Below are 21228 nucleotides of genomic sequence, written 5' to 3' on the forward strand. Positions count from 1 at the left end.
GGCGATGTTTCTAATTAAGTTCTTTAACACTCGTCATTTATTCAGTATAAGAGTTTGCAACTTTCTAAAGTTGTGGAAAACGCGTACCTACACGAAAAACCGCGACTTTTTTCAGATTTTGCTCTATATCTCCTAAACTATGGATTTTTCGACGAAGGCAAGTGGTTATTATTAACATGCAACAAATTCATAGATTTAATTGAAGGCAGAAATCCAAGTTGAAGTTGAATAAATTGTAGGTTATTAGTTATTAGTCAACGAGCTAATGTGTGCAGAAATGGTAGTGGCCTTGAGGATCGTAGCGATTCTTCGTTGTACGTAGTCCCGTTGGATTGGCAGGTGTTCTTCGTCTTCTCCATCTCTAGTTCCGCCCCATACCATCCGGTTTCTTCTTTCCAAGCTCCGAGCTCACAGTGTTTATTCCTCCCTTGTGAGTTACTCCTATTTCACTTTGTAAGTTTGTGTTCAAGCTTCTTGTTGTCGTGGGAGACATGTGTGTTTAGTTTTTGGTGGGTATCTTGAGGATGCCACCCAAAAGAGCACAAAATTTGCAGAGCGATCACGGCGGTATTCTCCAGTATCAGCTCCCAAGAGATGTTCTCATTGAGCATCTCTGTTCCGCCGAGGGGATTGGCTTCCAGTAGAGTGGCAGAGATGAGGCGGTTTCGAGGGCGGTTTGCATCCAGTTCTCCACCAGCTCGTTTAACCAAGGAGAACTAGAAGATTTGAACTGTTCATCCACGCATTTACTGGGTGCGACACAGCCTTTGTCCCTTTCTAGCAGGGGAAGATGAAAATGTTGGGTCGCTTCCGACAGAATCAAGCCCTAGTGAACCAAGCAAGGGTATTTCTCCACCCAGATGCCACACACAAGTCGCAGCAGCCGGGTACAAGTACCCTACCTAGAGGAAGACGAGACGACAGACACCCGCAAAGATATACGCTTCCGTAGTTGAGACAGCAGTCAACGGCGAAGCGAATCTGGCTCATTTGCCCCCAACCACAGAGGCTGTGTCATATCATCACTATTGCACATTCCATCATGTGCAAAAGTGGTTCGAAGTGGAGAAAGACGTCGCCGACTGGGGTTAGAAATTGAACTTCGCTGGACTCATCCCCATTACCAGTTGGCAAGCCCCCCCCTCCCCCAGAGCTCTTAAAACTCCTTTCTTGCAAATGAAAGAAGGAATACAGTGGTGGCTTGCCTGAAAGCAGGGCTAAAATGTTCTGTGATGTGTCCTACATGCTCTGGGGACACTTGCCAGAGCGCTGCTCTTATCATCATCGAAGAGGAGGACGATAATCAGCCTCAAGATATCCATTACTGGAGGATGGTGGTTGATTTCGGTTTAAAGAAGGTCTAGTATATTGTATTCGTGTACCAAGGGACAAAGTGTGTGATTTAATCCAGAACCCACTCTAGTAATGTGGTACATACGCTACTTTTTGTTCTCTGGTAACTCCATGAGCTAAGCGGGGGAAATTTATCAACGACGAATTTCGAGATAAACCCCTGACTTCTTCGATATCCCAAAAGTTTAAGGAGATAAATAAACTAGTCTTGTAGCTACAATTATATTTACCGTCAGAGATTGTAGTATATATAATATTTGGCGAGACTAGGGCAAACCGAGTCGTCTAATGATATCAACCAGGACCTGGCCTCTGGTTGGGAAACTTTGGAGGCGGGCTTGGATCGGCAAGTGGCCAACGACTTAATAATTAGACTCTTGAGCGCTCATTTACAGAATAATTTAAACCGAACTTTGATCCCAAAAACGTCCCCAACAAGTAGCAAAACGTGGGGGAGGGGGGGGTCTGTCTCGACCATCTAACAGGGCTGGGCGGAGCGACCGAAGAATATACTGACAAAATCAAGACACCATTTCTCGAGAGAACCCGACAGAATCAGCCCAAACACGACATCGTTGAAGGTAATTAATCTTCCGAGACATCTTCAAGTATTCCAGACTGAATTTTTTGGTAAAAAAACACTATCGTACAGACATGAGTAAGATGAGTATTTCGAAATGTAAGTCTTCCAAGAGCAAATTCATTTTAAATATATTTAAACGTAAAGTTAACTACGTGGATTATTTATTTACAATTTATTAACAAAGAATTTGCAACAGTCCTTAAATAGATTGATTTATAACAGATAATTATTATTTATCACTACTCATCAATTCGGCATCGATGTTGGAACTTCTGTTAAACACGATTCAATTTGATTATATAGTAAATTAATAATTTCTAGAAAGTTCCTGAATAAGTAGATTGCATTTCCCGAAAAAAACACTTCACATCCGCTTGCGTTCCTTATTACTGGTAAGTAATGTCAGCAGACTTGATGGCCCCTTCTAGAATATTCGCTACAATATTAGTCCCAAAGCTTGATGGTTTACAGGTGAATCCTAAACTTGAAAGAGCTTAATCAGTTTATAGAAACTCAGCATTTTAAATCGGACCCCTACATATTTAAGATTCTCTTTTAGGGATACCTTATTTCAGTTTAATTGTCTTCCGTTTGGAGTTCACTTGTTAAATATTTCGCACACAAAATCTCTTCCTAAGAAACTGGGTTTTATTTGACAAACGGTCATCAAGCCACCCACCATATACCTGTCGAGCTAGCTCAATTAAACACTCACTCTCAAAAACAATTAACATGATCCTGGGTCGTAACTTGGGCTCATTCTAGTACGAAACTGTTCTCTTACACAAAACACAAATTTATTTAATAATAAACAAAAACAATACGGCTGTAAAGAAAGGCACTCAAGACATATACCCCGTACGCAGCCGGTCGATCTAAACAGGATAAATAAAGTTCTTTAAAGTGTCAACAATCCAATAATATAGTTTTACACTGCAATTCCCAATTCGACTTCTCATAGAACCTTGTTCTTCGGCTGCGGTGCCGGAAGGGGTTGCGAGAAATGTAGTCGGGGAGCTCTTTGGTTTTTTCCGGGCAGTGTACCACGTCAAACGGAGTGCCCAGCGAGTCAATTGACTCCGCTGTTCTTTCGCCTTGTCAAGTCATAGAAGTGCTCAACTGTCAGCGTAAAGTGGCGGTCGTCCAGGTACAGTCGAAAACGTTTGACCACCTAGACTACGGCGAGGCACTCTTCTTCGTTGACGTGGTACCGGATTTGTGCAGTGTTGATACTCGCACTGGCATATCAGAGGATTTTATCGGTCCTGGCGTCTGTTCTTGGTATAGGTCATCGGCGATACTCTCAGGGTACACAGGAGGCCAATTTCAATTCCAAAGCGAATCATCGGGAAGCCACGCTCAGAAGACCGGTCTGTGCGTTCCAAACCATATCCAAGTCCTGGGGGTGGACCAGATCATTCTAGATCGAAAAAGCAACATGAAAATCCTGAGATCTCCTAGTACATAAACAATAAAGGTAGGTATTTATAAACATTTGTCCTTTCGCGTTGTAGTTTTGCCACTTTATGTTGACAATCTCACATTTTAATAAATATTATGACTTCTCATTCACCCTCGAGGCCAGAAGAGGATTATTAACCGACGAACAGCCGCGGCACATTAATATAATTACATAACAAGAATCGCACCCATAAACGTACTTTCCCTACTAAGGTTTATGTCTTGAAAAGCTAACTCATAGGCTAGTTACCTATCTTTGCTTATTACTTTGCATATTATGAGTACAGAGTTACAGACGTACTGAACGTAGTGGACAATATTGTCACTTCGGAGGGAAAAACAGAATTCAGGGTATTTGTCACAGACAGACCCTCTGACAGAGAAGAAAAGGGGTCGGCCTAGATATAATAAAAACAAAGTACGCTGGTCCCCCTTCTCACGTGTGTTTGTCCAGTTTTGTAACCACCCTGTTATAAACTATATGAAATGTGTACGCAATTTCGTTTTGGGAATAAAAACGTAAATTTGAGTAATAATTATCTTTTTATCTCCAAAACGCGCTAGTGTTGTAATTAAATGTATATTGCCTGGGTAAATAGATTTTTCGTCAACCTCTATTTAAATTTATTAATTATTATACACCTGTTAAAACTAATATTTTTATCAGAAAACCATTTTTTTACGGCAACACTTTTCAACTGCTTCAAGTTTTAGTTATAAAATCTGCAACTGACGATTTTCTCTGCCGTTTTACCATTTAAGATTAAATAAATGGAAAATGATGACTGATGAGGATATATAGTACCAATGTGTAGTGTTCATTTCCTGCTCCCTCTCCTAAATTGACATCTTTTGAGATTATTTTTAAATTGATACACTGCTGACTCAAAAAGATAACTTCGGATTAGCAAAGAATAAGAAGTTACCAACGGAGTTCACGATTTATTGGAACCTTGTGGTCACGAATGTGCGGAATAAAGGAGTTCTGCTGCCGGCATGTAGCGATGCGGCTATAGATCTAATATGATCAGTTTTTCAAAAACAGGCCATAGGCGTTTTGGGGCGAACTCTGAGATGGCACGAGATAAAAAAATACGGCTTTTACGTAAACAAAGATTTTGAAATTATTTATTCAGATACCTTTATATTGCAAAACCTTATCTATGAGCACTTGGCGATATAAACTAGCCACTCAGAGGTTAACGGTGCGCAACAAAGAAAAGGCGTGAGAATTTGATACCAAACAATCTACTGTGTGTGCCGGATAATTTTTCACATAAATAGTAGGCTGATATAAGTAAACCACGCACCTCCCAGTAACGAAATCTTCCGGTGATAAGCTGCATATCTATAGACTGCGACCCCCAAAAACAGCTCACTGTTCAAGAATTTGGTCGTTTGCACAAGTGCCCATTTTCGGGAAGCTGTAACTTCCAAGATGAGGTGAGTTCAGTTATTTACTTGCGTGTTTTTACGCTTTTTAGTTTTTTTCGATATGTTACGGGGATGGGGGTAGAACGAATTTGTACTAATTAGCGTTACGCTTACTACACTTTTGGTTTTACATTTCTTCACCAGAACAAGAGAAATAGGTTTCATGTTAAAAAGGCCAATTACGTTAGTTCATGCTGCTTCAAATGAAGTTAAATGGTACAGGTAGTAATGAGCAGTATTGCATCCTTTCAATGTTAATGAAAGTAGGGTAATTTGGGAGATTTGCATTTTTGAATTGTTTTCATTTTAATGAAGATTGTTGCAATTGGAAGTTTTTAAATTATACATACACATATATTAGGGTTTGAAGAACTACTTAGTTAATAATAATATTATTAATAATAATCCAAGCCGTGCAGATAATTATGTATCACTAACCAGCGTTTTGCTGAGTGAAAGCGTTTCAGACACTATGAAAATCAATAGCTTCCACTTCTTCCTTAACTAAAGTGGCCAACCATACGCGTTCTTTCTAAACACTCATGACTAGAGGGTTATGCTTTTTGTGTTTTGAGCAACTGCCCCATTTTTGAGACTTCCCCACGCTGATATTCCATGCATATTGCGAACAATCTGGCGTGAGTCCCACAGAACTCGCTGGGGTTGTTCTTCGTTCCGATCTAATTAAAGAAACGGCCATCCTTCCGGAAGCGCGCCTTAACAACCTAGGATGAGTTTTTATCTAGCCAACAAATCATATTCTAAATCTATAGGATTCTTAAATCTTTACGTGTCGCACCAATACACAGGAAAGTTATCCCTAATATGCCCTAAGAATCCTCCTCCTCGATTCTCGACTAAAATCGATGTCGATAGTTGGGGCTGTTGATTTAATTGTAGATATTGTTTGTCTATTTTTTTTATCTCTGTGTATACTTGACGTTTATAGACTTACGTTATCTGTTTCCCAAGCTCCCTGCACCCAATAAAAATAATTATCCGCTAGCGCATAATCTTATCACAGGATGTTAAAATTCGCTAATTACCATTAGCCTGGGAGAAACCATATACGACATCCACAGCGAATAACTGGATTCTGGATTATGATAAAAGGGTGGAAAGATTCTATGCGTACTTAGGCCTCAAATTCGGGCCCTTTGTACTCACTCCCTGACTATAGAGTCATCTCACCCCCCAACGTAAATCCCACTCCTGTGACGAACCTAAAGATGCTGTCAAGGAAGGCGGCTCTAAACGTAGCCATGTACCTACCTAGAGGTCATTTTACAGTGCCTGCAGAGCACCCTGTTGTCACTGGAGATTCTGATACTGAGCCTTTTTCTTAATTGTGCATTTTTGCACTAAGCGTTAACCAACTCTGATTGAAATACAGTAGGAAGTTTCCCTAGTGGTTGGAGGATATGGAAGTTACTGAATTGCCTGTTCCTTCCATTGCTTTTAGATCTATCCGTGAAGATGAATATGCCCCGTTGGGATGCAACATCCTCCATCAAGAAAGATGTGATCGTTTTTCCCTAATTGAGGGTCATTGTACGGTTGTGGTTCTGGGCCACCAGACAGTTGCTCCATTGCAGAGCATAGGTCTTATCAAGGCAGTGTACAGCTTTCGGGGATAGTCCCCAAAGTCTCCCAATCGCGCGGCGACTTTGGCAGAAAGCCCTACTTGCATTTTCGACTTTGAGCTATAATAAGTATGTTTGCTCCAATTCAGTTTTTTGTCAAGTGTAATTGGAGGTGTTTTAGAATAGCAGGGTAGTTCGAAGGCCATTTACCTTTCTTTTTCTTGTGAAAAGAACTAGTCCCGATTTTGTCGGGCTGATAGACCATTCTCTACAGGGCGGGCGGGCAATATATTACTAATTTGCTGTGTCCCACTGAAGAAATTCGTTTTTAGCGCGACCAACGAAAGTGGAGCGCATATGTCTTCACATTTCCATCCGTTTCTCTGTCGTTCCGTGCTATAGCTCTGTCCCCAGACCTCGTCGACTTCGGGTTTCTGTTATATGAAAGCTTATGCATTCCAGGTGTGCAACTAACAAAAATTAACTTTGGCATTCGTCACGTGTAATCGGTCAAAATTGTTATTTATGCATCAATTTTCTTGGAAAACTCAACTGCTTATTGCCCAAAAAATTGATCCATATGTATTTTTTGCGGCCAACATATCTTTGACAAAGGTAGATGACAATAACATCCAGTCCTGGTGAGTTATATGCTGAGAACGACTTCCCGCCCAGGTCACCCTCGTCATATCCACCATCTGACAGGCAACCACCCAATTCTCCGTGGGAATAGAGTCGGGTTACCTCTGATCAGTTGGTGTGTGGCGTTGTGGTAGATCCGGGAAAGTTTGTTAGAGTTTTATTTAGGCGGGATGCAAAGGAGGCGGATTCAATAGAGCTGCCAAAGCTCTTCACCCTCTCTGACGCCTCCTAATACCCTTCGTATAACGCCTTAGGATTTAGGTACATTTTGAGCCTCCCAACCGGCTATAGCTTTGCCTTATTGAACAGTTCGTCAAACTGAGTTTTCGGGCGCCGCGCTGCAACCCACCAAAGATGGTTACAGCCTATGGGGCGTCTTGGCAGTCCTCATATCTTCAAATGACTTGAAGTTGGTAAGAAGATTTACTTTGTCCTGTAAGTCGGCAAGTTTTTCTCCAATTTCAAGTTGATTTATTCTTTGATCTAACATACGCTTCTGGAGCGATTTACCAGTTCGTTATGTGGTCAGAGATCAGGGGAGCTTCAGGATAACATCTTGGGCTATTTTTTTAATGTTTCATAGTAGATGTATTTATTTGACTTTTACTTAAACCAGGATAAAAGATATAAAACCTGGAATCAACATTTACGTAATAATTTTGACAATATACTGACGCTTGCAAATGCCCAATTTTTTTTACAAATGGAATTATCTTTAAAACTACTCGTTTTTCGAATATTAACCATATAATAAAAAGGGCGTACAATTACGCGTAGAATTCAAAAATGCATTCAAATACAGGGGGTTCTATTTAAAAAATGTACCATTTTGGCGCCCTACTTTGTGGGCGTACTCTGTATAATTCCAAATATTTTTAAAATGTGGAGAATATTCAACCATATCATAATACAAAAGCACTCTATCGAAAAATCTCATCTTCAAGACATGAAGTTACTCCGCGCAATCGTTGACTCACCCTGTACAATTGTACATATACCGCTCCCTCTCAACCGAATGAGATGCAGCGAACTTCGTATTCTTGAAAACAATCGCACGACAATTTGTTTCGGGCGGATTCTATGAGAACTACAATCTAGGCTCTTGGAGGGGGAAAATTTCCATTTGCCCCTTCCTTGGATCTGCCCCTGTCAGAGATACTCCATGGTGCTAAGCTGAGATTAATTACAGTCTGGCTTCGTGATATCACAGTCACGCAAGTGTTGCAGCAGAAGAGCTGTAAAGTGACTAGGAGCACAAATACATGTTATAGGTTTGTCTTGCCGTGTAAGAAAACGGTTCCTTTATGTCCCCAAGACCAGAAACCTTTGGTCTAACAACTCAAGCAGTGCCTCAATATTCACAAACTCATCCCAGCCCAAAATCGGCCCGGGTGTGTTACAAATGCTGAAGCAAGCACTGACCACATGTTGCCTTGGCACAATGGACGGTGATGGTTCCATCGCTTCTTGCAGTATCTGGTGATGTTTTTGTGATGGTTGTACTGACGCATTCACCCACGTCAGAAGCCTTCACCCCCTGGCGATTAGGTTAGCCTGGTCCTCTTCCTCAATGCCGAAAACTATCAGCCTCCCGTGAAGTTCCCTCGGGACCCAGATGGCAACCTTGCGGCAGTCTTCCTGCAATACCTTTAGGTGTGCAGCTTCCCACTCAAACGAATGGTTGTTCTTGCACGATATTCTTAGGATCTCGCCCGAGTACCTCCAACCTCTAAACGTGGGTGCTAGTGTAGCGCCTTTTAGGGCGAACAGATGCTGGTCAAGAATCTTGGCACGGCGCTTTTGTACCATATATGTATAACTGGTTAGCTATTAACCTACCCAGAGATATCCATTGGTATCCAAGCTACGATTGCGCAGTGTTTCATGTAGTTGGGGCTTTGGTCTGTTCTTCTTTGTCCGCGGTTGGGTTGGTGTTGAGTCATCCGACCTTTGCCTCTTTTTCTCAGCGCGCCCACCTCTAATAACTTTGGTCGTATTTTTTGGCATGCTGGAAGATTGTTTGATCTGAGTTTACCTTTTGTCTTCTACACTTGTAAGTCAAGTATTACAAAAATGGTAAATGATGAATGATGAAGGGCTATTAGGGCAATCGAGCATCAACCTTTTATTCGTATTTGCACCATCATAAAAACTTTAGACAAAGATCGTCACTAACAGTGTTTTATTACAGAATAAACGACGTGGTCCTTATCAGCCTGCTTGCTATTTTTTGGGCAAATGTGGCATTTACCTTTAGCGTGTACAGAAGGGTGAAATATGATAATTCCTATGGAGGAGTTGCGAGTAATGGATTCGAGTGTGCGGAAATTGGAAGGTAACCGTACACTTTATTCGCACTTTATCTTCATACCATTTAATTTCAGCAATATTCTTAAAAAAGGAGGTTCAGCTGTTGATTCGGCTATTGCGACGATGGCGTGTGAGGGGGTTGCTATGCCTGCAAGTACAGGTATCGGCGGCGGATTCTTGATGACGATTTACATTAGGGAAAATCAGAGTTCGGTGACCCTAAATGCAAGGGAAGTCGCCCCATTGCACGCTTCTGAAAACATGTATAACAGTAACCCCGAATTATCTTACAAAGGTAACACCCAGTGGAGTGTTTTGGTATCCGAATGATTCGCTTGTAGGAGGACTGGCGGTTGCGGTTCCTGGAGAACTACGAGGATATTGGTATGCCCATAAGCGATTTGGGGTGTTGCCGTGGAAGGAGATCCTAGAACCGGTCATAGATTTGTGTAAGCAAGGAAATCGAGTTACTCCATATATGGAAAGGACGTACAAGAATAACGAATGGCAAATTCGAAAAGATCCAGGATTAAGGTGAGTCAACTTGAAAATTTACTCACGTAATGAATCATCCTAGGGCGGTCTTCATAAATCCTGAAACTAACTCAACCTACAAGGAGGGTGACTATATCAAACGTTTGAAGTTGGCTGAAACTCTAGAAATTATCGCAAGAGATGGAGCTAACGCTTTATATGACGGTGTTTTAACCCAACCGCTCCTGGAAGATATCAGGGAAGCAAACGGAATAATAACCGAAGAAGATTTAAGGACTTACAGGTAGCCTAACTCACACTTTCAATATTTCATTAACATTCCAGGCCCATTTGGATGGAGCCGTTGGTTTCGAAACTTTCTGGTGAGCAAACGCTGTACACAACGCCAATACCAGGCTCGGGACCAATTTTGACCTTTATATTAAATGTTTTAAATGGCTATCTCGACGAAACGGACATAAACAAGGTGGAAAACTGGCAAAAGATAGTTGAAACCTTTAAATACGCGTACGCGAAAAGATCGGAAATGGGAGACACCGATTTTGTAGATGTAAGGGAGCTGATGCGCAATCTAACGTCTCAGGAATACGCGAAAGCTATCCGAGAGAAAATAACCGTCGACAGAACTTTCTATACTCCAGACCATTATGGCGCAAGCTTCACGGCCTCAAAAGAGGATCATGGTACAGCTAATATGGTAATTTTGGCACCTAACGGCGATGCCGTATCGGTCACGGGAACAATTAATCAAGTCTTCGGTGCTGGAATATTGTCAAAAAGTACAGGTATAATATTAAACGATGAAATGGACGACTTCGCATCGCCCGGGATTACAAACCAATTTGGCGTACCTCCGTCACCAGCTAACTTTATTCGCCCAAAGAAACATCCACTATCGTCCATGTGCCCTAGCATCATAGTTAATAGAGACGGCGATGTTGTTTTGGCGATTGGTGCTGCTGGAGGAACCAAAATTACGACAGCCGTCGCGTTGACGATTATGCGCCATTTGTGGTTTGGAGAGGCTCTATCTCCCGCCATCGCGGCGTCTAGGCTACATCACCAACTGATGCCAATGCACATCGATCACGAATCGACGTTTGACGAGGTGAGTAGACGCACCACCACACGCAGTCATTAATGTCTCTGCAGGGTTTGCTACACAGTTTGAGAGACATCGGCCATAAGACTAATGAGGTACCCTCGGCATCGGGATTTGCTTCGGTCACCGCCATTTCAACAAACGGTAAGGTGTTGAATGGTAGCATAGACCCGCGACGAGGGGGCAGCGTGTCTTTGATGAGTACGACAACCAAAATATCTACCTTTCCGAACCAAATTTAGTCACTCTTAACATTAGCCGGTTTTGTCTTATTAAAATATTTTAACACTTTCACTCTTCGACTTTTATTTTAGTGTTTAGAACAGCCATGTGGGGAAGGGAAAGATTTGTTAGAATCAAAGAGTAACTTGTGACGTTCCGTGGTATATACAATATTTTTTGGTTTATTTGCAAAAGAAGCATTGCAAAAGAATACCAATTAAAATGACAGCAATTGGTCATTTAACTGATGGGCAGCAAGAAAAAGAATAACAAAACGTATCTGCAGTACAAGTAGTTTGTAAATAACGGCAACCATGTATTTGTTGTGGCCAGCATAGATTCCATCCGCAGACCTGCGCATGGGCGATTCTGCCCTTTTATGTCTAAGAATATGTGTACCAAATTCGGTTCCAATCGGCTCAGCTTTTTAATCGACAGATCGACAGACCGACCGACATCATCGAAACTTTGTTTAATCCTGTTTCCTGGTGCTCTAAAACGTGTATTTACGTAAAAAAGTGGGGGGTCGGTCTTTGTCCCAATGAAATATCTCCCTTACTAACGTGCGGGTGGTAAAAATGAAAGCGAGTAACTTTAGCGCATTTTCCGTGCATTTATCAGTACTTCCCAAAAGCTATGGCTATATTTTCTTTTACTAAATGTTGATATTGCGCCGCCGCTTGCGTCGAGTTTTTTCCTGACTCAGGTGCCCGAGCTATAAGGTACCGAATTCAAAAAGAACGAACTAAATATCTTAAAAACTGTGGGAGTAGTTAAGGCCTCGGACGGACGGACGCGCAGACAGACGGACAGAGAAAGTAACTGCACCTTAAGGTGCGTATATTTAACCAATTTTCCTTGAATTGATCAGTACTCGCCGAAAGGTTATATAGCAGGCTATTTATATGTACATACAAAGTATGTTTAAAATAAGCGATATGTTTGCCTTTACTAGAAGAATCTTTGGTTCGAATTTGAAAAAAATATCTAAAAGTAAGAAAATTGACTTTGCGCAGTGTACGCATGCCTTACTCACTCGCCAAGATTTTTCTTGCTTATGGTGCCAGAGTACCGAATACAAAAGGAACGGACTAAATATCTTGAAAACTGTGGGGAATACTCCTCAGGAAATGAAGATTTGATGACTCTGTAACACTTACTTCCGAGAAAAAGTAAACGATTTATCCTGTGGTGATGTTGGAGGGGGATTTCATACGCCCCATATCCCCAGGTGGTACGTACCCCTAAAGTATTTACGGCAATGATCATGCTTATGATTATTTTCGGGAGAGTGCCGTCAAATTTTCTTTTTTGTTACATATTCCAGGCAAGGGTCTAACGTTTTGGAAGCAGACGTAGCACCAGGGTGAATCGTCCTTAGGAAATAAGTACACTACCTTTAGGGAAAAGGTTTCTCCCGTGCTAGACCCCTCGGTGCTAAGTTCCCCTAAAATAGTTCCCGCATTCATCATGCTTATGATGTGGACTCCCGTCAAGTTTTTCTTCCTTGGGATATATTCAATGCACGTGAATTCTAAGGGCTTAATTTTCTGGAAGAAAACGTAGTACAGGAAGGTCTTGGGGGATCGAATACCCTTCCAGGGAAAACTATTACGAGAATCCTGAGTACTTTCAACATTTTGGGGGAAACGTAGCACTGGGAAGAATACTCTTTTGGAAATGAAGATTTGATGACTGTCACGCTAGCTTTCGGGAAAAGGAAATCGATTTCTCCTGTGCCAACTTAACCAAAAATATAGTTCCAATTGTAACGAGACTTCCGTATGCACGGAAACTTGTATGGGAATTTTTAAATTGATAAGGATACGTAAGCTAAATTTAGGTATAAATGTAATCGTGTGTTTTTGCATTGCAAGGAAATATCTGTTTCAATAAAATTAAGCTACCCAAGTTGGTATATTATTTAACCTTGAGGAAGCTAAAAGGGAATTAGCAATCTGTAGTAATGGTCGTGGTTAGAAATGCAATCTAAATAGAATAGGATCATAAATACTGCTTTACGTATAGATGTATATTCGGAAGGAGGTAATTAAATGATTTTTTTTTTGAGTTGGATCCATCGTTCCTCGAAATGGGGGTTGAAATATATTATATATTCTGGTAAAAGATCTACGCCAAACTTATAAACGCTCCGTTGTAGTGAGATAAGGTAAACATAATTACAGGAGATACTGAGAGAGGGGATATAAATATAAGTGAATTCGTATGAAAAGTTAAATGATTCCACGGGTAACATCAGACCCCGAATCTGCGGTAGACATCTTGCGAACTGTGCATTTGTAAGCGAATCGTTTTCGCGGAGACACCTATAAGAACGAAAATTATACCGAAAACCAAGAATCATCTCTATAGAGCTGTAGCAACCATCCAGTCTGTCCAGCCATAGGCATCCCTCATCTGTCCTCTTGTTATTTGTCATCATTTTTTTGTGTAGAGCTCTTCTAAACGTGAATGCCCTTTGTAGGAAGTTCCTAGTCAATGGGTAGTGCAGTGGAGGCGAAAAATATGCGGGCGAATTTTTGGACGGCAAATTTTCTCGAAGATAATTTACCTTTTAAGGGTGAATTTACCGAGGCATACCACTTATTTCCAGGGCGCGTTTCTTCTTGGCATGGTCATAAATTCTTGTATATATGAGTTTCGTGGAGCAAGTTCCTCGACTATCAAGTGCGTAGGTTTATGGAGAATATATTCCGGAGGCGACTACCTTGATCGTGAATTTATCTAGAAGCAGAATGCTTAAAAATTTAGGTACATCCGCTAGGGTCGAACTATTCTGAACTTAAATTTATTGTAGCAATTTCCAGGCTAGTAGGGGCGAAAATTCTAGTCAAACTAGAACTAGACTATTTTGTTAATAAAAAATCCGATACTACTGAACACCGAATGATCTTCGAGATCAGACAGACAAAACTATAAACGGCCTCGAAAAAAATTGCTGACGATTTTTACCTTATATGTGTCAGAATTGCAAAATTAATACTTATTTACTCAACCAATTGGTTATCTAAATTATTATCGCACGATTGTGGGCTATCGACAACGAGAACAATGGTTACGTTGCGCGATTACAATGGATCCCACGCATTGCGTACCTACAAAACGGTAACTGAGATTTCAGATGAAAATATCTATCGGTTGTAATTGTCTTCAAATACCCTGAACTGTTATTCTTTCTTGGTGCATTTGAGTTTCATGTATTTTCATTTATGGGGAACTGGAAAATTTGTCCGATACGTATTTTCGCACCATAAGGGCGTTGTGAGCGGGTGCACCATCTTGTTGAAGAGGCTGGTGGTGCTTATTCAAGGGCAATTCGTGCATATTTCCTTTGCACTTTGGCTCTCGCGCATGTCATCCTCAAGAAATCCGATGAACAGTTTCAAGAATTCTTCCATTGGTACCCTATTCTCTCTCGCTGTCCGATGCAGTCGGAATGAGGAAGATAACCAAGTCAGTGTTATATGGCTTCTTTACACGACTGCATGAGGTAAACTTAGGAAGATCAGCTTTTGTTATCGATGGCGGATTTCTTTTCCACGAGTTGTGTGGAAGAATCAAATAAAAAAGACAATATAACCAAAGTGTTGTTTAATGGTTACCAAGAAGACCTGCTCACCAAGAGGTGGAAAGGGAACCACGCCATCAAAATTTGATCCTAACAGCTTCAAACTGGGAGACAACACCAGAAGGCCACTCATACTTATCTACACCATAAGTGGATACGACACTACTTCAGCCCTATTCTGGCAGGGTAAGACAAAGGTGGGCAAGGTATTGATTAATGTAAATGTCATGAAATTAAACCTTTTTCCGAGCATGAGCTATTATCGAAGCTGACTTACGGTTTTTTACAACCGTCTACGGAGGTAAGGCAGGAAATAATTTAGATAAAATGAGATTTGGCCTGTTTTCCAAAGCCGTCGTAAAATCCCCATTCCTACCACCAACATCCGAAGCAGCTCGCTAACATTGCTTGAGAATTTACCTACAAATGTGATTCGGACATCAAATGGATCCACTCCTCTGGGGAAGGCAGACTTCAAAGTTTGGTCTTAACCCCGTTTCTACCTTCAAGAAACCAGCTCCACAGTTTCTTCTTTCCACAAGTGCAACAAGGGGTGTGCAGGTGGTTGTGAGTGTCGCAAGGGGGAGAGGGGCTAGGATAGATATATTGGGCAACAACAAAACCTTTTGTAAGATTTAAATCCTATTTATTCTACTGGCCTAAAGCTGCAGTTTCGTACGTTTATACGATCCGCACGTCAGTAAGGGAGGTATTAGGGTAACAAAAATACCCCCCCCCCTCACTTTTTGATGGAAATACACGTTTTGAAGCACCAGGTGTCCTAATCAAATAAAATATCGATGATGTCCTTCTGTCGGTTCATCCGTACTCTCATTTCCGGCTTAACGGCTGAACCAATTGCAACCAAATCTGGTAAACATATTCTTAGACATAAAGGGAAGAGCTGAAAAGCTTTTGGACAGAATCGCGCATTCGCAAGTGTATCTCATTTCCGACTAAAGAGCTGAACTGATTGGAACAAACTTTGGTACACATATTCATAGACATACAAGGGCAGAATCGCCGATACACATGTGTGTGGGTGATATCTGTGCTAGCCACAGCCAATTTTTTAATTTACATCTACTAATCAGAGTGAGATTTTTATCTGCGACTACTCTATAATAGAATTATTTTTGCCTTGGTGCGCAGGGCGAACTTAAATTTTCCAAAATCCATAACTTTCCTTCTTCTTCTTGGTGGTTCGTCTTGTTATGAATTAATCATACGATTCCAGTGCGCATGCTTTGAGGTCACTAACTCTGCTACCAAAAATCTTAAATTTTGGACCGCTTTTGAAGTCATCGTAGCATCACCTCTTTATAGATCATGATAGTCATAGTGTATGAAATTCGCATTTAATGGCAACGTATCGCCAAGGCTCGTTTCGTAATTCTCATAGTATCTTAATAGCCGTCATTAAATGCTCATTGCATAATATACTATTGGAGCAGAGCTAAACTTCTCACATTTCTGAACCGCAAATTGAAATTCCACCCACACCTTCAGACTGTTCGGGCTCTTATCTGATGGATCATTAAGCTTCTCAGAGTGGACAGTCCAATTTGCGATTAACCGCAAATTGACTGGGGTATGATTACGGTAGGTATAGCAAAATACCGATTAGATTATTAAATATTAATTAACCTTTCTTTAACCCACGCTATCGATACGCTTGGATTTATATACCCCGACCGTAGACGTATTCGCGAAGAACGTGAAGATGAGGTAAGTAAAGCGGGTAGAACTGCGCTGTAGCTATAATCTTGTTTTCAGTTTTCAACTGTGGTTGCTACCTGTTCTTCTAACACTCCCGGAAGCTTTCGGCTTGCGAGAATGCAGTTTTCCATGTGGCGGTGTCGTGAGTAACGCTCCTCACTGTGGAGCAGTTGGAAGGTGAAAATCTGCTAATAGGTTTCGAGATCTTATGAAAAATTCTTAGGGATCTAATGGCTCAGGGTGGGTCGGCCGTCGACGCAGCCATCGGTACGCTGCTGTGCGAGGGAGTCGCAATTCCGCATTGCATGGGAATCGGGGGAGGATTCTTGATGACAGTTTATGATCGCGAAACGAAAACGGTGCATACACTAAACGCCAGGGAGACGGCACCTGCAGCCGCAACTGTTAATATGTTCGGAGGGAACGCCGCGTTGGCATCCAAGGGTAGTAAAACGCCGACAAACTATCTTCGATTGTGTTGTCTCCTTTATAGGTGGTTTGTCCGTTGCGGTACCCGGCGAAATTCGTGGGTACTGGGAAGCTCACCAACGGTATGGAAAACTACCATGGGCAGAATTATTTAAGCCATCAATTAAGTTTGCGAGGCACGGATATGAAGTTACTCCTTTCATGGCAAGTGTTTTTAAACAGGAAGAGGCACAACTACAAGGCGACGTTGGATTACGGTAAGCAATTAACGCGAGTTTTTCAGCTTTGTCATAACAACATTTTAGAGACATATTCATCAACCCAAAAACTAACAAACCGTATACGGTTGGGCAATTTATACGGAACGAAAAATTGGCCGAAACGCTAGAAATTGTTGCCGAACAGGGAGAAAGTGCTTTGTATGACGGAGTTCTTACTAAAGCATTTGTGGAAGACATCCAGAACTTAGGCGGTATTATTACAGAAGAAGACATGAGGAGTTACAGGTGCGCACTCTTTTGTCTGGTAGCCCAGAGAAATTATATGATTTTAGACCACTTTGGGGCGCTCCCATCTCCACTACTTTACCGAATCAGCACACATTGTACAGCGTAGCGCCTCCTGGTTCGGGGGCCATCTTAATTCTCATACTCAATATGCTGAATGGTTTGCTTGACGTAAAAAACATCGAAACCGTAGAAAATTGGCACAGAATTATCGAAAGTTTCAAATTTGGGTACGGCAGGCGTACTGAAATGGGAGATCCTAACTTTGTGCCGTCAATGAAGAGCGTAAGTATCCGACTCATAACTTTGCTCTATTTTCCGGTTACATTTTCAGTTTATCAGCAATATAACATCCAAGGAAACCGCAGCGTTTCTCCGAAGTCAAATTTCCGATGATACCACCTTCGGTAATCCGGTTCATTACGGTGCAAAGGTACAGCAGGTAAATATTCACGGTACTGCGAATATGGTCGTCATGGGGTCAAATGGTGATGCGGTAGCCGTTACGAGTACGATCAACCAGAAGTAAGTACCAAGCGCGCTAACAGGTTTATATTTGTACCACGCAGCTTTGGAGCCGGAAGAGTATCACTAAGTACTGGAATAATCTTAAATGACGAAATGGACGATTTTTCTGCACCTAACGTAACAAACTATTACGGGATGCCTCCCTGCGAGGCAAACTTCATTACTCCAGGTAAACGTCCGGTATCTTCCATGGCTCCCTCAATTGTATTAGACAAACATGGAGAAGTCGCGCTGGTTGTCGGAGCTGCGGGCGGTACCAAGATCACACTTACTACAGCACTTGTACGTAGCACATCATCTTCACAGGATCTTTGTACGAAACACTTTAGGTCACCTTGAGAAATATATTTTTCAAAGAATCCGTTCCTAAGGCCGTTGCATCCAAACGTCTTCTACACCAACTCTTCCCAATGCACATAATGGCCGAACCAGGATTCAATGAAGTAGGGATTGTGTGATTTCATACTATCTAAGGCTCTTTTTCAGGACATTCTGGAAGGCCTAGCCGCTCTAGGTCATATAATTAAAGAATCGAAACCCGATGGGTTCTCAGCGGTAACCGCAATTGGAAAACGAAACGGGAAAGTGAAAGGTAGTTTTGATCCTAGACGTGGAGGACAGGTTTCCTTAATATAGATGCTCATGATGTGAAATGAAACGTTGCTTCGAATAAAAATATTAGTATATCACCAAATATTGTAGTCTAATTGATGAAATCTTTTGAAACGTTAAGGGGAATATAACATTTTGTTGTAATTCTTGAGTTACCTAACAGTCCAATAATCTAAGTCAACACTTAGCTGCATTGCAATGTCCTTTCTTGGGAAATTTATTAACATTACATTCTTAGAAAGGCAATATCTGCCAATGAAATCAAAGAACAACTTTGGTTTTACCACAATTTATCCAACTAACCTACGACTCTTCTGGTTTACTCGTATGCATTCTTTTGATACAGAAGGAAACTCTTCACGAAAGTGCATGAATTATTTGACACAATTAGTCTTTATGGTACACCGTGTTTAAGGCTACATTTTTGACCTGCCTAATGGTATATTTTTCAACAATAATAGGAACAAATAAAATTGTTGCCGAAATGGAAAGTGGGAACAAACTATATTTACAATCCGATCCCTTCCAGAACACCTGGGCGTCGGTGATAACCATCAGGACTTTGCCGGGTCGGTCTGCGTGGTAACCCCGGAGCTTCATCTGTATCATTCAAACTCATCCATTCCTCCTGGAATGCCGCGCCACCTTCTCGTGTAATTCGACATCTCATTTCGTGCACTCCAAGTGAGTCACATGGCACATTTGCATTATAACTCGTACGCATCCTCGTCTGCAGCGACATTCTCCCACTGATGGTATATGCGGGATACCTTTGGCTGGGAGGCTAGCCGTTCTTAATTACACGACACGTACAAAGTCCCGACCACTTCATCTTCCACGAACTTCCAGTCTCGTCCAGCTCCGCACTCAAGGATCGCGACGTCGGTTCTTCGAGCCAGAAGACGTCGGGCAGGCCTTTGACCAGGTGTTCGATTTTATTAAGCCTTTTGCAAAGCCAGGGTTTTCCAGGACGGTCGACGTCAGAAGTTCTCCCAGGCGCTTTAGATTTTCTAACTTCTTCGACGCTCTACAGAGCACGCAGTCTAGCTCGGTTAGGAACGCCCCAGTTGTAATAATAATAATAATAAAGTTACACGGCCTAGCACAGCTAAAAAACACAATACTCTTTCCTCTCAGAAACACACCTCGTTATCACAACCCACTCGTACTCAACGCAAACGCAGCAACCTTAACAGTACTAGAGGCTCACAAAATACCGTAATGTCTCCACCAATAATGCGAGCAACAACACAAACACAACCTCTAGAACAAAGAAACACCATAAATACAAGTAACGCAACTTGCACTACAAAGACAGGTCCACCCAATAAAGTTACACGTCCTAGCACAGTTAAAAAAACACAAAACTCCTTCTTCACAGAAACACACCACATTATCACAACCCACTCGTATTCAACCGAAATGCGAAAACCTTAACAGAACTACATGCTCACAACATAATGTAATATCTCCACCAAAAACCCAAGCAACCACACAAATACAACCTCAAGAACAAAGAAACACCATAAATACAATTAAAAAACACAAAACTCCTTCTTCACATAAACACACCACGTTATCACAACCCACTCGTATACAACCCAAACGCAAAGCCAAAGAAACACTTACACAATAAACTCCATTTAATAAAATTACAGGAATTATTATAATGATTTTTTTTTGTTTTGTTTTCCTCTTTCCTGATAGCGTTGGCTATTGTGCCCATCAATAGGTATGTTGGTAAGTATGAATTACATACTATCCCTAGATTTCCAATGTACGTGTGTGATTTTTTTTTAAGGACCCTACATAACAGACACAGACACAGACACTAATCGTTACTTGATTTTAATCCGTGCGATTAGTTAACCAGGCTAGACCTGAGTTCTCACAAGAAACACCGACCATAATAATAATAATAATAATAATAACTGATCGTTACTTGATTTTAATCCGTGCGATTAGTTAACCAGGCTAGACCTGAGTTCTCACAAGAAACACCGACCATAATAATACACAATAAACTCTATTTAATAAAATTACAGGAATTATTATAATGATATTTTTGTTTTGTTTTCTTCTTTCCTGATAGCGTTGACTATTGTGGCCATTAATAGCTATGTTGGTAAGTATGAATTACATACTATCCGTAGATTTCCAATGCGAGTGTGTGAATATATTTTATTTTTTTTTTTTTTCTTTAGAACCCTACATAACTTCACCAGACACAGACACAGACACTAATCGTTACTTGATTTTAATCCGTGCGATTAGTTAACCAGGCTAGACCTGAGTTCTCACAAGAAACACCGATAATAATAATAATGGTTCCAATTTATACGAGGTTGCGATTGGTATTTCATTCGATCGTGCTTGTAGATATATTCTAATTTCCATATTTTCCAAAAATCGTATCTCATACGATCGATGAGTTGAAACTGATCTAGTCTACTAATATTAATAACACTATAGTCGTGTGCCGGAAATTGAGTCCAATGGCCTAAGGTTCAAAAATGCATTGGGGTCAAAATGGTGGGTTCAGACGGATCAGAACTAAGAACACATACAGGGCGATTACATTTGGACTAATAGAGTAATTGAGTTGGTGAGTGATTGTGTACGGTAGGTTTTTACAAATCGCACGTTTGCTTCCTACAACC

At 41.2% G+C, this 21228-nt stretch overlaps 2 protein-coding genes across 2 annotated transcripts; both read left to right on the forward strand.

Annotated features, from left to right (window-relative positions):
- The first annotated feature begins 4606 nt into the window (after positions 1 to 4606).
- On the forward strand, positions 4607 to 11257 carry LOC116180584 (scoloptoxin SSD14-like). The gene is made up of 7 exons (XM_031500659.1): positions 4607 to 4840; positions 9248 to 9391; positions 9441 to 9661; positions 9708 to 9900; positions 9944 to 10144; positions 10186 to 10969; positions 11014 to 11257. The coding sequence occupies exons 1-7, from the start codon at positions 4836 to 4838 to the stop codon at positions 11203 to 11205; spliced, it is 1740 nt and encodes a 579-aa protein (XP_031356519.1). The 5' UTR covers positions 4607 to 4835; the 3' UTR covers positions 11206 to 11257.
- Positions 11258 to 16193: 4936 nt separating this feature from the next.
- Positions 16194 to 18650, forward strand: LOC116181151 (scoloptoxin SSD14-like). The gene is made up of 11 exons (XM_031501430.1): positions 16194 to 16376; positions 16475 to 16502; positions 16551 to 16670; positions 16717 to 16937; positions 16987 to 17179; positions 17228 to 17428; positions 17476 to 17713; positions 17763 to 17953; positions 17998 to 18238; positions 18286 to 18399; positions 18443 to 18650. The coding sequence occupies exons 2-11, from the start codon at positions 16498 to 16500 to the stop codon at positions 18590 to 18592; spliced, it is 1674 nt and encodes a 557-aa protein (XP_031357290.1). The 5' UTR covers positions 16194 to 16376; positions 16475 to 16497; the 3' UTR covers positions 18593 to 18650.
- The last annotated feature ends 2578 nt before the right edge of the window (positions 18651 to 21228 follow it).

The sequence above is a fragment of the Photinus pyralis genome, unplaced genomic scaffold (assembly GCF_008802855.1).
Source record: "Photinus pyralis isolate 1611_PpyrPB1 unplaced genomic scaffold, Ppyr1.3 Ppyr1.4_LG9, whole genome shotgun sequence".
Classification (NCBI taxonomy): Eukaryota; Metazoa; Arthropoda; class Insecta; order Coleoptera; family Lampyridae; genus Photinus; species Photinus pyralis.

Coding starts and splice junctions, on each gene's coding strand:
- LOC116181151 (XM_031501430.1), top strand. Junction 17,714..17,762: donor TTGTGCCGTCAATGAAGAGC/GTAAGTATCCGA, acceptor TTACATTTTCAG/TTTATCAGCAATATAACATC. Junction 18,239..18,285: donor TCACACTTACTACAGCACTT/GTACGTAGCACA, acceptor GAAACACTTTAG/GTCACCTTGAGAAATATATT.
- LOC116180584 (XM_031500659.1), top strand. Junction 9,662..9,707: donor CCCCGAATTATCTTACAAAG/GTAACACCCAGT, acceptor ATTCGCTTGTAG/GAGGACTGGCGGTTGCGGTT. Junction 10,145..10,185: donor GAAGATTTAAGGACTTACAG/GTAGCCTAACTC, acceptor TTAACATTCCAG/GCCCATTTGGATGGAGCCGT.